At 44.0% G+C, this 16,944-nt stretch overlaps 1 protein-coding gene across 1 annotated transcript; it reads right to left on the reverse strand.

Moving 5' to 3' along the window:
• Positions 1–553: 553 nt before the first annotated feature.
• Positions 554–16,429, reverse strand: P3H4 (prolyl 3-hydroxylase family member 4 (inactive)). Its single transcript, XM_020972782.2, has 8 exons — positions 15,889–16,429; positions 13,832–13,981; positions 13,485–13,656; positions 9,504–9,632; positions 8,755–8,900; positions 7,559–7,642; positions 1,521–1,665; positions 554–1,041 (listed from the first exon to the last, which is right to left on the reverse strand). The coding sequence occupies exons 1-8, from the start codon at positions 16,357–16,359 to the stop codon at positions 1,025–1,027; spliced, it is 1,314 nt and encodes a 437-aa protein (XP_020828441.1). The 5' UTR covers positions 16,360–16,429; the 3' UTR covers positions 554–1,024.
• Positions 16,430–16,944: the final 515 nt, after the last annotated feature.

Consider the following 16,944-nt stretch of genomic DNA (forward strand, 5'->3'; position numbering starts at 1 on the left):
AGCCACCAGCCTCCACCCTCACTCCTACCCACCATCCCTCCCTCTACTCTCTTTCTCCATCTTGAGTCTGAGGCAAGATTAGGACAGGGGAAACGGGTCCTAATTTTCTCCCTGTGCCTCAAAAACAAAGACTCCTCTTTTCCCCTGCTCTCATCCCAAGGAAGAGATGTGACTCCTGGACCTTTTGGCTCCCTACCGCCACCTTCATTCAGAGGGCTGGGACGCTGCAAGGCAGGGCCTGGACAAAATCTATTTCCAATTCGCTAGTTCTAGGTTCTTGTTACACTGTTTCAAAATCAGATGCTCTCAAATCTGTTCCCATCCCAAGATGAGCAGCACCACACCCCCATCCCCAAGCCTGGACAAGAGGAAATAGACACATCCTTGGAAATTTTATACCAGCATATTTGCACCAATCCTCCTCCTCACAGGACATAGATTGTCAGTCCAATCCAACACCCTTATTCTTCAGATAAGGAAACGGAGTTCCAGAGATGGGAAGTAACTGCCTAATATTCACCAAGCTGATTAGTGGAACTACCAGGACTTGAACTCAGGCCTCCCAACTTTTATTACAATGCTTTTTTCTACTACAATAGGCTGTTCCTCAAGTTTCCAACATTAGCCAAAGTCCGGTTTAAGGCAGCATCCAAGGGTTGCAGCTGCTTCCATCCAGAGCTTCCCTGCTAAGAACCTCGGGTTCCTGAGTCCAGGGAGTAGGAACACGGGAGGACAGGAGAACCCAAGCAGAGTGGCAAAGTTCTCTCCCTTCCCCCTTGGACAATTTTACGAGTGACCCCGGCTCCATAGGAACTACAGGAGAGGAGATGAAGAATGCAGAATTGAAGACCTGGAGAGGTGGTGACCCTGAGGTTTGGGGGAGAAGGTGGGGGAGGAGTCATGCCAGTTCTGTTCCTCATGAATGTTTAATAAATATTTGTTGTTGCGGCTGCTGCTGCTTCCTTGGAGGTAGGAGGGCCTGATCATCCCAACATTTTGGAGTGCTCCCCAGAGGGATTTTATCTCATGCTTGCTCAGGCTCTGAACAGAAAGAAGAAAACATCAGGGTTAGACTTCCCCACCCCTGAAAGCTCCAACTAATGCCCCAGATCAAGATTGGTCTCAAAGCATAGTCCAGGAAAGGAACAACTGGGCAGACATAGAATACTGAGGAAACATTTGGTGAAGAGATCATCTCAATAGTCCCCTGTCTATAAGCAGACTCTTCTCCCAAGACCCAGACAATATTTTTTCTCACACTAGACACTTTTCAGGGAGGCAGTCGTCTTGTCCCCACCCCCACTTCCTGACCCACTGAGTTCTACCCACTTCTTTTGGGAAGTTCTTTGCACCATCTAATCTCTGTTACACACACATACACACACACACACACACACACACACACACACACACACACACACACACACACACACACACACACACCCCTCTTGCAAATCCAGATCCCATGTCAACCTACTCCACTCTCCCACACAGACCCCAACCCGCTCCCAGTCACTGACCAGCTTCTGCATCATCACCCTTAGCACTGGGTTCTTGCCACCAATCTGCGTAGATGCCTTCCTCATAGTCACCATCTCCTTCAAATTCTGTGTCTGATGGTGGTGGTTCTGACTCCAACGGTAGTGCCGACTCCTCTAGTTCCATCTACACTGGCCCCCAGGTAAAAGGAAGAGGAAAGAGGAAGCAGAATGGTTATGTTTACAACTTGGCCTTTTCCCTAAACCTCTCCCCAGTCAAAGGGACCCAGGGCAGTATCGTTCCCCCTATACAGGATCACGTAGGATTATGACCTTGGAACTAGAAGGGACCTTTGAGTCTAACCACCCAACTTTACAGATGAGGAAACTGAGGTCCAAAGACATGAAATGACTTACCCAAGTCACAAAAGTCATAAATAGCAAAGCCAGGATTCAATCTGTGTTATAGCAGGGGTTTGCTGGAGCCAGATCTATCTTTCCCCCCCCCCTCACTTAATAGTATTTCATTTTTTTCAATTATATGTTAAGATAGTTTTCAACATTCACTTTATGAGATTTTGAGTTCTAATTTTTTTCTCCCTCTCCTCTCCAAGACAGCCAGCAATCTGATATAGGCTATATATGTACAATCATATTAAACATATTTCCACATTAGTCATATTGTGAAAGAAGAATCAGAACAAAAGGGAAAAACCATGAGAAAGAAAAAAAAGAGAGAAAAAATAGTATGTTTTGATCTGCATTCAGACTCCATAGTTCTTTCTTTGGATGTGGATAGCATTTTCCATCATGAGTCTTTTGGAATTGTCTTAGATCACTGTATGAGCCAGATCTCTCTGGAGAGGTGATTGTTAAATTCTCAGCATGAGTTAACTCTATAAATTAAGGTTTGATTTATCGTTTCATTTCATTGATTGTCTAGACTTAAGAAAGGGATGGAAAAATAGCAATACATCAGATTAAACTTAAATCTTACACTTAGAAGCATGTTGTGCCTACATTTCAGAGAAGCAGTTGTTAAACATTTACCAACACACCACTAGATATGACAGCAAATCCAATGCTCTTTCCTCTACAACACGTTGCCTCTTTACTTACCACCACCACCATCACCCAGTTCCTTCTCAGCCCAAGGATCCAGGGATAGGAGTAGCTTAATGGTAGATCCATCTGGTATGGTTGGAGGGGTCCCAGAAAAGTTCCTAACCCAATCCAAACCAATAATCATTAAACACCTATTATGGTCAAGGCACTTGGCTAAGTGCCAGAAATACAAGAAAGAAAACAAAAATAATCCCTGTCCTCAAGGAGCTTACACTTTGCCTTTGGAGACATCAATAGGCAAACATATAGGTAAATACATGATAATTTGAGAAAGGAGGGGGTCGCAAGCACAGACAATTAAGGGAACCTGGAAAGACTCCCCTTAGGAGACAGCACATAAAGTGAGGGAGTTAAGAGGCAGAGAGAGAATTCTGGGTCCAGAGAGAGTAGGAGATGACTAAGTGCTGAGTTTGAGGAGCGGCAAGTAAGCCAGTTTGACTGGAATTTAGAGTTAGGGAAGAGGCAATAAAGTGGCAAAGGAATCAGATGGTGAAGGGACACATTTAGCCTGGAGAAGAATCAGGAGAAACACGAAAACTGTCTTTTAGTACTTGAAGGACTGTCATGAAGAGACACTGCAGTTTGGGTTCAAGTTGTAAATCTGATACCCTGGCCCTGGGACTGTGGGCAAGTTACAGGTGCCAACCTGCACTGGAAGAGGGAATTATTGGGTAGTTCCTAACACCAATGAAACAAGAGGTCTGCTCCTTATATCCCATGTCAAAGAAGGATTAGATGAGGACAAAACCAGGAGCATGGAATGGAAGTTGAAGAGAGAAGAATGTATGCTTGATATCAGGAAAAGCTTCCTAATAATTAGAGCTATTGCAAAGTAGAATGGGCAGCCTCCAGAGATGGTAGGGTCTTCCTGGGAGAGCAGCAGAGGAGAGTTAAAAGAAGTTCGATAGGTAGGCAGGGAACCAGATGGCAATAGTGTTACAAAAACCAAGGGGGAAGAGAGTATCCAGAAAAAAAAGGGGGGGGTTGCATCTCAGGGTCAAATGCTGCAGAGGATTTGAGAAGGATAAGGAATGAGAAAAAGCCATCAGGTTTGGCACTTAAGAGATCCTTGGTAGAGATCACATAATTGGCAAGATGATGGAGGAGTTGTTTTCCACAAACCTCTGCCATTCAAAAACCTCATAAAAAAGGAATTATGGATTTAGAGTAAACAAAGCTGAATCCCAAAGGCAAAAAGACAGAAGTACCACACAAAGTAAAAAACAAAAATCAAAACCATGAAATAATATTAGAATTTGAAGACTTAGGGTTTCCACTCAGTGTCCCCATTGCTCCAACCCATTTCACTCACAGGGTTTAGACGGCACAAACAATCTTAGAGGCTTGTGCTACAGCAATGGGGGTCCCTGCCCAGTCCCTCCATAGCAGTGACTCAGCCTGAACACCTCCACCCACTCTCATCCCACAAGAGGCAGCAGACACTCATTCTCTGCCATACAAAGGAAAGGAAGAGCAAGTGGGGAGAAGACAAAAAAATGTGGGTGTTGTTGCTTTGTGGCACAACCAACTAGAGGAGAAAGAGCTTCCCTATCTGAAGGAAAGGGACTGGAAACCTAGCTGGGTCAGTCTTCTCTCCCGGGAGTTTCCTCCAGGTGGGACCAGGGTTGCCCTCATATCTTTTAACGAGAGGCTATGAACATTCAGTGTCAGAGTATCTGTGCAGTAGGGGAAGAGGGGTGGGGGAACCAAAGAGTGAAGGGGAAAATCAGAGATAAGTGACTATGAATATAAGAGTAAGTCTGAAAGACCAGAAGTCTAAAGGAGAAAGGCTAATTAAAAATCTCACTCATAAGCATATAAACTAACAGAGAGATTCATAAAGACAGAAAGAAAAATGAGTAAAAATTCAGAGAGGCCAAAAAAACAATAAACAACTATTATACTCTGAAGAAAAATGAACCAAAAATAGTCATTGAAAAAGAGAATCTTGTGGACTTATTAGAGAGCATAGAGAAATAGCAAGATATTTCATAACCATTCCCCAAAAAAAGTACAATTGTTAAAAGAAGATATTGGAAGTTGGGTTGGAAATCAGAGCTCTCAACAGACTTTCAAAAAAAATGGCAGAGTGCAGAACTTAGAAGACAACCTTCTCTCCAGACAAGAGACTCTGAAAGACAAAGTGATGTATTTGTAAAGCAAAAATAATCATAGAAACAAAAAAAATGACTTAAGAGATGACAGGAAAAACCCAGTACCAAAAATGGGGAAAACAATCATAACCTCAAATCAAAATGGATCAAATAATCCAATAAAATGAGTGTCAGAATGGATTTTTAAAAATCCCAACAATTTGCTTTATACAAGAAATAGACATAAAAATAAAGACACAGAACAGAATGAAAAAGAAATTATTGGTAACCTTGGAAAATTTCGCTTAAGTGGTGAGGTTGAAAGTCTATCTACCAAGGGTTAAGGAGTTGGAGGAGAGGAAAATAAAGTATAGTGAGACAGAAGAATTTCATAATTCTGTATAATAGAAAAAGAAGACATTGGGCAATGACAAGATGAATGGCATGACCATCTCTGAGTGTGTCTGAGGTGGAGTGAAAGCACAGGTCATGAAAATTTAAAAGACTGATGAACTGGGAGTCCAAGGCATCTGAAGTGACATCAACATGTACACAGAATATATACTGAAGTCACCAAACATACAAGCAGGGGTTCAGGTACAGAAGAAGACTGTGAGTCAGGTCTTGAATTCCTTGAGAAAGGAAGGAGGATGACCTGGAGATTGCTACATAATAGGCAGGATAACATGGATCTTGACAGAATGAACCTCAAGGGAGAAGACTTTGTTGTGCGATGTAGCAGGGAGAGAGTCTAAAAGTGGCAGTGAAGAGCAAGGAGTATTGCCTACTTCTCCACCTGCTCCCTGTAATGGAGAAAAGCAGAGGGTCATGAGGGAATGTACATCCACTCAGTACTGGAAAGGATGACCAGGGACATAGTGTCTTCTGGAAGAGTCAGTTTTCTGTGAATTAGAGAAAATGGAAAGAGCGAGAGATGACAGTCTAAGATGAAGGGTACAACAGAAGAAGAGGTCAGCAGGTCTAGGGAAGTAGTAAGGTTGAGGTGAATGAAGATGTGAGACTGGGGAGCAGTAAGAGGGGAAGATTTTTGTCTAAGCAATTGTGGACCACAAATCACCAGGATTAAGAAAGAAAGAGTTTGGAGTTTGCTAGATGTTGGGATAAAATACCATTTTGACCAGGCCTCCCTTCCTCAAGGCCCCTGGGATAAAGAAGTGTGGCAAAAGGGCCTCCAAAAGCATTTCACAGAGATCTGAAATCCCAACATTATCAATAAAAAAGTCTTACTTCTTGAGGTCAAGCACGGTCCTTGCCCTAGAGATCTTTTTTTCAACTATGCATTTTTCTTCAAGGAATAATATCTTAAGTCCTACTCTACCAGAGAAACATGAGAAGACTTGTCTGAACTGACACAGAGTGAAGGAAGTAGAAGCACGGGAAACAATTTATATTATAACAACAATATTGTAGAGATAACCAGCTTTGGAAGACTTCAGATCTCTGATCAAGGCAATGATCAATCACAATTCCAGAGAACTCATAATGAAGAATGCTACTCTCCTCCTAACAGAGAGGTGATGGAATCAGGGTGCAAATTGAAACACATATTTTTTGAACATGACCACTGTGGAAATTTGTCTTGCTTGACTCTACATATTTTTTAAAAGATTTTTTTCCCTACTTGGTGGCATGAGGGGAGAAGGAAGTAGGAGGGAGAAAACATTATTTTTTGTTCATTAAACATTAACTTAATTTTTAAAAAACTGAGTCCAGGTGAAAATTTGTCAGGTCACTTAGTGGAAAATAGTTTCCTAGGCTGCTCTTCTCTTAAACAAAGTAATCTGGGACCACATGAAAACACTGGGTGCCTGAAAAGGCAGAGAAGGTGTGGGGAGAGGCTGCAGGGAGGTTTGTAGAGAGGAAAGCATGTACAAAAGTGATTTTGCCTAGTACAGGGTAAATAACAACAACACATTTATATAGCTTACAAAGTGCTTTTCTCATAAGTACCCTGTGATGTAGGTTGATAGAGGAAGATACAGGATAAGTCACAAAGGGAGAGTGACTTGCCTAGTCACTACTGGAGCTGGGATTCAAAACCCAATCACCGCTCTACACACACCATGTGATGCTGCCTCACAAATGGTGACATATAAAAAGTTCAAGAGACATAGTTTATAGGTAATCATTTTATTAATCATACTAGCAATAATTAATAAAAGGGGTGAGTGGCACTCTCAGATGTCAAAGATCCCTCATGGAACCCACTCAATGCTCAAATGCCCTTGGAAGAGTGGGTGTTCCTGAGGGTGGCACTCGACTCTGATTGGTTAACAAGTAATGAGAGAATGAATATTCTAATGACCTATTCTAATAGCAGTTGGGGGATGTGACTTTAATTGTCATTTACTTCCAAATCACCTCCAGCCTTCAGCAATCTAGACAAAGGATCTATCCCCATCCAAACCTGAGTAGAACACAATGGGCCTCCCTACTTGGGTTAGGTCTGAACAAGACTGAGGAGAAAGTTAACCCAATATCATTATCAGCAATGTCCTTCACATGCTGATGACCTACTAGAGAATGAAGATCTAGGAAAGGAAAAAAAAAACATGGGTCTCCCCAATAACTGGTTATTTAATAATCATATCTCTTACAAATCCTGGAATGAGGAAATTGGATTAATTGGCTTCTAATGGTGTCTTCCAGCTCTAAATTCTATCATCATATATAATCATTTGTATAGCTCTTCCTAGAGGCAGATTCTTCTAAAATGGGGCAAAACTTGTGGACAGTACCCCCCACAGGAACACACACACACACACACACACACACACACACACACACACTTACCCATGCACACAGCATTCACCCAGGGTCAGGAAGAAGCTGAGCACTCACCTCATCATCTGACTGCAAATACAAACGAGCAAAATCTAGCAGCTCCCGGAGTTCTGTGGTCTGGTTATGGTAGAGCATCGCTTCCTGGAGTGAGGAAGGAGGTGAATGGAGCATAGGATTACAGATTTACACCTCATTAACACTTGCAACCTCACTCCAGCTTACTACAGGTGGAGACTGCATGTCCTTGCTTGCTTCCTTCTACATGAAACCCACCTTTGTTATGTTTCTGGGAGATGTTACCTGTTGGCTGCCTGGTACCTGTGACCCTTCTCTTTGAGAGGCAGTACGGTACACAGGAAAAAGTACTAGCTCTAATGTCAAAAGTTATTGTTGTTCTTCAGTCTTGTCCTACTCTTCGTGACCCCATCTGCGGTTTTCTTGGCAAAGATGCTGGAGTGGTTTGCCATTTCCTTCTCCAGCTCATTTTACACCTGAGGAAACTGAGGCAAACAGGGTTAAGTGACTTGGCCAGGGTCACACAGCTAGTAAGTGTCTGAGGCCACATTTGAACTTAGGTCTTCCTGACTCCAGGCCCAGAACTCTATCTACTGTGCCACCTGGATTCAAATCCCATCTCTGATTTTTACTTCTGGAGTGACCATGGACAAGTTCCTTAACTTCCCCTGGATCTGTTTCCTCATATGTAAAAGTCCCTTAACTTCATCTGTAAAATGGAGAGAAGGGAGGGACTCTTGATCTTTTTAGAGCTAGCAGGGGAACTTAGAGGTCGTTTGATCCATCCTCCTCATCCTACAGGGGAGCAATCAAAGCTCAGAGAGGAGAAATGATTTGCCCAAGATCACATTGCCAGGAAGTAACAGGCAGAATTTTAATATAGTGTTCTCTGACTTCAAAGCTCTCACTATGTCTACTATACCACGGGGAGAATATGTGAGCTGGATTCTTCTGAGACTTGATGATTCAGGAGAGAAGTAGGAGGCTAACTCTGGGAGCCACGTGAGAAGGGACTGGGACAGAACATCCCTGGCCTGAACTCTTAGGTACTATAGGGGTGATAAGTGCAAGCAGGTTAGCCTGACCTTGACCTTAACAGAGCTCCCCCACCTCCAGGAGCCAAGACTAAAGGGACCCTAAGGGGGCATAGATGGGAGTAAAGAGTGCTGAAGTCAGGATTTGTTCCCTTGAAATAATTAAACTACATATTATGAGTGTCACTCCTAAGTGAGCCCCACCTCTCGGGGCTGGAAATCTTCCTCCTGCAGCCCCCAACGCTCCCGGTGAAATCGGTAATACACCAAGTTCTGCTGCATTATGCTGTCTGTAGGGTCAAAAAGCATGTAGCTGGCTACACTCCGGGCAGCCTGTCGAACATCATTCACTGGGAAAACAGAATTATGAGTAAGGGAGAGTCATGCCCACACCCACAGTTGGAAACCCTCCTCCTTTTCCCCATTGTTCATCTCTTCCAGGGCAAGATCTTCCAATCCCATCTTCCTTCCTGCTTCCACCTCCCAGGAATTCCCTCCCTGGCCTTCTCCTCACCCAGGGCAATTTTCTTTTGTTCACCCTTCTCCTCACCCCTCATCAGCAACTCTACTCTCTCTTCTTAGGTATTCTACCTGTCCTTCCAAAGCTCAGCCTCCCTTCTTTCTTCCTTTTCAGGTTGCCTTGGCCCTCCCTAAGCATCCCCCAAACTGTTCCTGTCCCCAAATCCCCTCTGTTCCTGTACCTACCAAGCTCTTTCTCAGTCCTCCCCATGTCCTGCTAAATATCTCTTTGCAGACCCCAGTTCCCCTTTCTCAAATACTTGCATCTTATTCTTTTCCCATCTTTCCCCTCTTCTTTGTGGGGGGTCAATCTCCCAACCTTGAATACTTACATCCCCTTTTCCCATCATTTCCCTCTTCTTTGTGGGCTCCAATATCAATTACTTGCAACCATCCTTCCCATCCTTCCCTTCTTCTCCCATGGAAGTACTTACATTTGTAGTAGGCAAATTGGAGGTAGTGATACATCGTAGCCACGAATTTGTCCACAAAGTAGCCACCCACGTTGGGGGTTAGGTCGGCCTCACAGTCCACTTTGCACTGCAGAGATTCTGCAAAACGGTCTAAGGGGTGGGAGGAGACGGGGATGGAAGATGAACAAATAAGACCACTACAACCTCTAACCTGCCCCAACCTCAGATTACCCTCATCCTTTGGAATCCACCAAGAGCCCTGGGGAAAGAAGGCTCAAGGAGTCTGAGGGGGTTTCAAGGAATCTCAGATTGAATCATGGCCCTTCTCCTTGCATGCACCCTTGATACCATCCCATCCCATCTTCTCTAGTAGATGGCCCCACTCTCTCTTATTATCCATCTCTCCCCAACTACTATCTCCTCCCCCTACAAAGGCACCCATGCCTCCCCCATCCCTAAAAAACAAACAAAAAACCCCCTCACTTATTCCTACCATCCCTGCTAGCTACTGTCCTGTATTTCATCTCCCCTTCTCAGCCTCCATTTTCTCTCTTCTTACTCATTTCTAAATCCTTTGCCATCTGACTTCCAACCTTATCATTCAACTGAAACTGCTCTCTCAAGTTACCAGTGAGCTCTTAATTGCCAAATCTAATGGCCTTTTCTCAGTCCTCACATTTCTTGACCTCTCTGCAGCATTTGACACTGTTGGTCACCTTCTTCTACTGAATAGCCTCTCCTCTCTAGGTTTTCATGATACTGTTCTGGTTCTCCTGTCTCTGATCCATGCCATGTCCACTAACCATAGATGTCCCCAAATGCTTTGTCCTGGGCTCTTTTCTCTTCTGCTTCAATATTATGTCAATTGGTGACCTCATCAGCTCTCATGAGTTCAGTCACCATCTCTATGTAGATGATTCCCAGTGCTATATAACCAATCCTTGTCTTTCCCCTGAGTTCCGGTACTGAATCTCCAGCTGCCTTTTGGAAATCTCTGAGTGACCTATAGATATCTCAAACTCAATATGTACAAAACTGAATTCACTCTTTTGAAATTCCATATTACTGTAAAGGTGGCACCATCCTCTCAATCACCCAGCCTGGAAATTTCTATGTCATCCTAGACAACTCACTCTTACTGACTCCATATACCCAAATCTGCCTTGACAACACCTCTCATATACATCCCCTTCTCTCTATTCACACAAACACCGCCATGTTTCAAGTCTTCATCACTTCACTCCTGAACTACTGAAATAGCCTCCTAATTGATCTCCCTGCTTCATCTCTTCCCACTCTGGTCTGTCCTCTGCTCTTGTGTGAAAGTGATTTTCCATATCACACACACACACACACACACACACACACACACACACACACCCCTCTCTCTCACCAGCCCTCATTGAACTGCAGCTGCTTCTCAGATCAAACAGAACCGGTTGGTTGCTGTTCTTTGTTCTTGAAGAGGACCAAAATGACCAAACTATGTTGGAGTCAAGCTACCATGTGTCTGACCTTTACCAGCTCGGAAGGCTCTACCACAGATCAAGCACAAATAATCCATGCGAACATTTGGAGTGGAGCTGTCTCTAAATGTGTTGTTTCCTGCAGTCTCTCCTTTGAGCTACTGCAATTCTGCTTTGCTCCCAGAGCACAGCGCTGTCTTTGATGCAAGTATGCCATGTTGGGCAGTCCTGTGCCATGTCTCACAATTAATTCCAAAGTTCTTCAGACAGACTTTGAGAGTACCATTAAATATGAACTATTCTATCACCAAAGCCCATCACAAGCTGGCTCCTTCCTATCTTTCCAGTGTTCTCATACTTTCACTCCCCTCATGAACTCTACAATCCAACTACATTGCCCTGCTTGTGGTTCCTCAAACACGATACCCCATCTCCTGACTCCATGTATTTTCAATGGCTGTCCCCCACCTCTGGAATGCTCCCCCTCTTCACCTTCTCTTCATTTCCTTTAAGATTCAGTTTCAAAAGGGGGGGGAGGGACAGAGACAGAGAAAGAGAGAAATCAAATCCCAAGTTCTTCAGGAGCTTTTCGCAGTTCCCTTAGCTGCTGTGTATTTTCTCTCTTAGATTAACTTCCATCTACTATGTGTATGTCTTTCATGGACCTAGTTACAGTTATCCCCTTCTACATCATGGGGATTAGGGGCATGGCATCCTCATGATCTAGAAAACCTGTGTAAAAATTTTTGGTCCCTCCTCATACCAGAGAAGAAGTCTAAATTATTATGGTATTAAAAGATAAAATATGTTCATATTATGCAATATATTTATGCATTTTTGAGTTTCTAAACTTTTTTCTGTGTTGTCTGCTGGCCTTTGTATGTCATTTGTGGCTTCCACAAAACTCCCCCCAAATTCCCATTTAATTTCTTACGCCAACCCATGATATATCAAAACAACAATGGAGAAAGTCACACAATATGGAAGAGACGACTATTTACTTATGGTCTCTCCTATTAGAAGGTGAGCTTCTTAAGGGCAGGGAACTTTTTTTTGCCTTTCTTTGTATCCCTGGTGCTGAGCACATAGTTAGTGCTTAATTAATGACTGGCTAACTCTGACAAATTTATGGGGAGGACCAAGACGGAAAGGTACACATAGTGTTCAGTCTGCACTGTTGTAGGGTGCTTTTTTGTGTCATAGACCCATTTGGCAGTCTGGTAAAGCCTATGACCCCCTTCTCCAAAGAATGCTTTTCAATGCATAAAATACATAGGATTACAAAGGAAACCAATTCTATTGTAATACAGACATCAAAATATTTTTTAAAACAAGTTCATGTATACCAGCTCTTTTTGTGGTGGCAAAGAATTGGAAATTAAGGAGATGCCCTTCAACTAAGGAATGGCTAAACAAGTTGTGGTATATGATTATGATGGAGAACTATTGTGCTGTAAGAAATGATGGGCCAGATGCTCTCAGAAAAAACCTGGAAAGACTTAAATGAACTGATGCAAAGTGAAGTGAACAGAACCAGGAGAGCACTGCACATAGTAACAACAATATGGTATAATGATCAACTGTGAATAACTTAGCTATTCCCAGAAATACAAAGATCTAATTCAATTCCGAAGTACCTATGATGAAAAATGCAATCCACCTTCAGAGAAAGAACTGATATAATTTGAAGGAAGATCGAAGCATACCGTGTATTTTTTTTACTTTCCTTGTATTTCTTGCTGTTTATGTGTGTGTGTCCTCTTTCACAAATGACTAATATGGAAATATTTTTTGCATGACTGCATATATATAACTTTTACCAAATTGCCTACCTTCTCAGTGATAAGGGAAGGGAGGGAGAATGGGAGAGAATTTGGAACTCAAAATTGCTGAAAACAAAGGATTAAAACTGTTTTTACATGTAATTGGGGAAAAAATAAAATATTTTTTTAAAATTTTAAAACCTAGTTCAAGGGACAGTTAGGTGACACAGTAGATAAAGCTCCAGAGTTCAAATCCAGCCTTAGACACGTAATATTTACTAGCTGTGTGACACTGGGCAAGTCACTTAACCCCAATTGCCTTTAAAAACAAACAAACAAACAAATAAATAAATAAATAAAACCCTAGTTCACAGACCCCAGGTTAAGAACCCTTATTATGGGAGAGCTTACATTGATGAAGTAATAGAGCCACTGCATGATACTTCGCATTTTCTTGTATACAAGTTCTGTTCTCCTCCCCAATAGAACAGAAATTCCTCAAAGCAGGTACTGTATCTTTTTCTTTTAATTTTGATCTCTGCATCCCCAGTACCTAGTAAGATGTCTTACATACAGTAGGTAGTCCACTGAATGTTTACTGAATTGAAATCAGGAAGTCGAGGTTAGTGAGGAGAATCTCCTGCAGAGATAAGGTTTTTAGCAAGGGTCTAAGGTGGGGCAGTTTCACTGGGGATACTGGGGCCCACAGGGGTGATTCAGTGGGGGGAACCTGAAGAAGAACAGAATGAAAATAAGAGATAGTAGCAAAGTACCTGCAATAGCTGGGTAAAAGTCCTTGAAGTCTGAGAGCTCATGGGCCCCCTCACAACCAGCCAGGCAATTGCCAAAGACAGTGAGATAGTCAGCAAGAGCTCGCTCCATATCCCCAACACTGCTTCGGAAATCGCCACTATTGTAGAGCTTCACAGCCTGGACAAACACTGCCTGAGAGAGGAGATAAGTGGGGGAGTCAAACCCTAGCCTTTTGATGAACCTTGGAATGGTGTGGGGAGGTTCCACTCCAAGCCCACTTCCCGGTCCTTCCCTTTTCTCCACCAGAATCAACCACTTTCTGTATTTCCTCCCTGTCCTTTCCCCCACCCTCTCCACAGGCTCCCACCTCATAGGGGTGGGCCTCCAGGTCTGTCAGGTACTCATCCACATCCAGGAGTCCCCTGTAGTAGTTAAGGTACTTGGTGGTCATCTCATGCTTGGGGTTTCTTTGCAGGAAGGTATAGGCAGCAGCCACTGCTTTCTCTAGCTGGTTAGACTAGATAGAAAGGGGGAACACAGCATCAGAATAGAGAGGTCACTCAAATTTGGGGGAAGAATAAGGAAGGAGAGATTCTTGTAATTCCCTGAACACAAATCTCATCCCAGCCCTCCTAGGCTCAGGAGATGGAGGTTGGGGACACTGGGGGCAGGGGGTGGGCAATGGTGAAGGGATCAGAGTGGGGACAACGTGAACTAGGGGCCAAAGACTGGGCTGGAGGGAACTGGGGGAGAGAGGCAGGAGTTTGGGGACCCTAGGGAGGAGGAACAAGGCAGGGGAAGAAATCAATCAATTCATACACATTTAATAAGCATCTGTTACATATCAAGTACTATGCTAAGACCTGGAGACAGAGAGATAAAACTAGAACTGTCCCTGCCCTCAAAAGCTTACATTCTATCCGTGGGAAACAACAGGTACATATGACAAAGTAGCATGTGGGATAAGAAAAAGCCTCATATGGGGTGTAGAGCTTGAGCTGAAGGCAGCTAGGGAGTCTAGAAATTGGAGATGCAGAGAAAGTGAATTCCAGGTACGGGGATCAACCTTGGCAAAAGGCACAGTGAAGCAAGATGGAATGTTGTTTATACCAGGAATAGCAAGTAGATCATTCTGGCTGAACCAAAAAGGGAAGTAAGGCATATGAAGCTTGGAAAGGCGGCTGAAAGCCAGATTGGGAAGGCTTTTCAATGCCAAACCAAAGAACTGACGTTTTTATCTTAAAGGCCATAGGGAGCCAGTGGAGCTTTCTGAGGGAGGGAGATGACAGGATTAGACATGGAACTTTAGAAATGTCACTCTAGTGCTTGTGTGGGATAGGGTACTCCTTGAAGCAGGAAGACAGTTAGGAGGCTGTTGTAATAGTCCGGGTGAGAGGGAAAGAAAGATGAGGGCACACTGGGGAAGAGAGGGACAGAAAACACTGGTGAAGAGAGGCAAAGGTTGGGAGGTGACAGAAACAAGGGTAGTGGGATCCATGCACAAGAGGAGTAGGAATTAGGGGGATATTAAAGGAAGAGAAGACGGACTGAGAGACACTGGAGCACCTGAGTCCTGATAGCTGGCACACAGTAGGCACTTAATAAATGCTTACTGAATTGAATCTACATTGAATAATTTATGTTTTTGTAGATATTCATCCATTTCACTCAAATTGTCGGATTTATTGGCATATAATTGGGTAAAATAGCTCCTAATTATTGCTTTAATTTCTTCTTCATTGTTGGTAATTTCACCCTTTTCATTTTTTATACTGGATATTTGGTTTTCTTTTTCTTTCTTTTTTTTTTTGGTGAGGCAATTGGGATTAAGTGACTTGCCCAGAGTCACACAGCTAGTGAGTGTTATGTGTGTGAGTCCAGATTTGAACTCAGGTCCTTCTGACTCCAGGGCCACTGCACCACCTAGCTGCCTCAACCCCTGCCTTCTTTCTTCTTTTTAATCAAATTAACCAATGGCTTATCTACCTTATTGGGTTTTTTCATAAAACCAGCTCCTAGATGTATTTATTACTCAATAGTTTTCTTACTTTCAATCTTATTAATCTCATCTTTGATTTTCAGGATTTCCAATTTGGTGCTCAATTGAAGATTTTTAATTTGATCTTTTTCTAGTTTTGACTTGAATCTACATTGGGGGAAGAAGTGCAGGGATGGTGAAACACTGAGGTAATAGGAGTTGTACATGGGGGAAACAGAGGGAAGAAAACAGAAGTTGGCGGGATGCTGGGGGCAGAGGATTAGAGGCTGCCATAGTAAAAAGAGGGACAAAGACTGGAGAATACTGGTGAAAGACAGGTAGGGACTGGAGGCCAAGAAACTGAGAACTAGGGATTCTAGAAGTTCGAGGGGTCGAGAGAGCAGGCAGGGGCAGGGAACAGAGAGAAGTGGAAGGAAGACCCGTACCTTGAATAGGGCATAATGCAGATACTGATAAGGCAGCCGACTCTGGAAGTCCTTGAGCAGTTGTCGAGGAGGGTAAGGCACCTGGAAGGCTGGCAGGGTCCGTTTGCACCGCTTCAGGCAGGCTGCCCGCTCCAGCACCTGCCCAAAAAACCATAGCTCTCGTCCCCACTCTTCCTCCAGCTCTTCTTTGGTCCCCCAGGCAGGGGAGTGCTCCGCAGAGGGTTTGGTACTGCTACAGTTGGCATGGCAGAAGGCCTCACTGTCTTGAAGCAGCCTGTGCAGCCTCAGTGATGCCTCCAGGTAGCGAGCACTCTCCTTCCAGCTCTCGCCTTCATACTGCTCCAGGGCATAGGCATACGCTGAGCCTAAAGGCATTAGGTCCTCTGGGGGAAAGCCCCGAAAACTATACTTCTCATACTGTGCCCAGACACTGCCCACCAGGAGAAGCAGCAGCCCCCACGTTTGCCCCATGCCCCAAGCCCAGAGTCCCACAGGCTCCTTGAGGGCCCTGGCCTCCAGATGCTGAAGAAGGCGTTGGGAGGTGGGGAAAGGGGCGGGGATTTGGGGGACTGGGCAGGGAGGAACAGAGGGGCAGCCAGCTGGGTCTTAGTGCCTGTCTCATTAACGAGGGGGTACTAGGTCTTAGAACAGAATGGCAATAGAAAGTTGCCTAGTGGGAGACTCCCCAAAGAGGAAATGGGGAACATACTCAGGAATTTGTCCTTGGGGACTGAAGAAGAAGGAATGGCCTAAGCCCCACCAAATTCCCAGCACTCCCTTCCAATATCTTTAACTCCATCGTGAGAACATAAGTGCCTAGAGGCCTGGCTTTAGGAAGGACACGCCAACTCTGGGCTCTCTGGTTGCAGAGGGAGTGGCCCAGGATTTCTACACGTGGAGACCTCCATCTCCTCTACCCTTTATGATCAGGAAATTGAGGGAGAAGAGGAATGTCTGTCCGCGTATATCATCCACTTAGCCATACTTCCCAGATGACCAGGCTGTCCAGAGGAACATTCTAATACTATTTAATCCTGTGATTTCAGGTCACCTCAT

Source organism: Phascolarctos cinereus, unplaced genomic scaffold (genome assembly GCF_003287225.1).
Source record: "Phascolarctos cinereus isolate Bilbo 61053 unplaced genomic scaffold, phaCin_HiC Scaffold_5;HRSCAF=322, whole genome shotgun sequence".
Classification (NCBI taxonomy): domain Eukaryota; kingdom Metazoa; phylum Chordata; class Mammalia; order Diprotodontia; family Phascolarctidae; genus Phascolarctos; species Phascolarctos cinereus.

Excerpts from the sequence above, each read along its gene's own strand:
- P3H4 (XM_020972782.2), bottom strand. The coding sequence starts at position 16,359 with ATGGGGCAAACGTGGGGGCTGCTGCTTCTCCTGGTGGGCAGTGTCTGG. Across the intron at positions 13,982-15,888 it reads TGCATTATGCCCTATTCAAG|TCTAACCAGCTAGAGAAAGC; the intron begins GTACGGGTCTTC and ends CTTTCTATCTAG. Across the intron at positions 8,901-9,503 it reads CCAATTTGCCTACTACAAAT|TGAATGATGTTCGACAGGCT; the intron begins GTAAGTACTTCC and ends CTGTTTTCCCAG.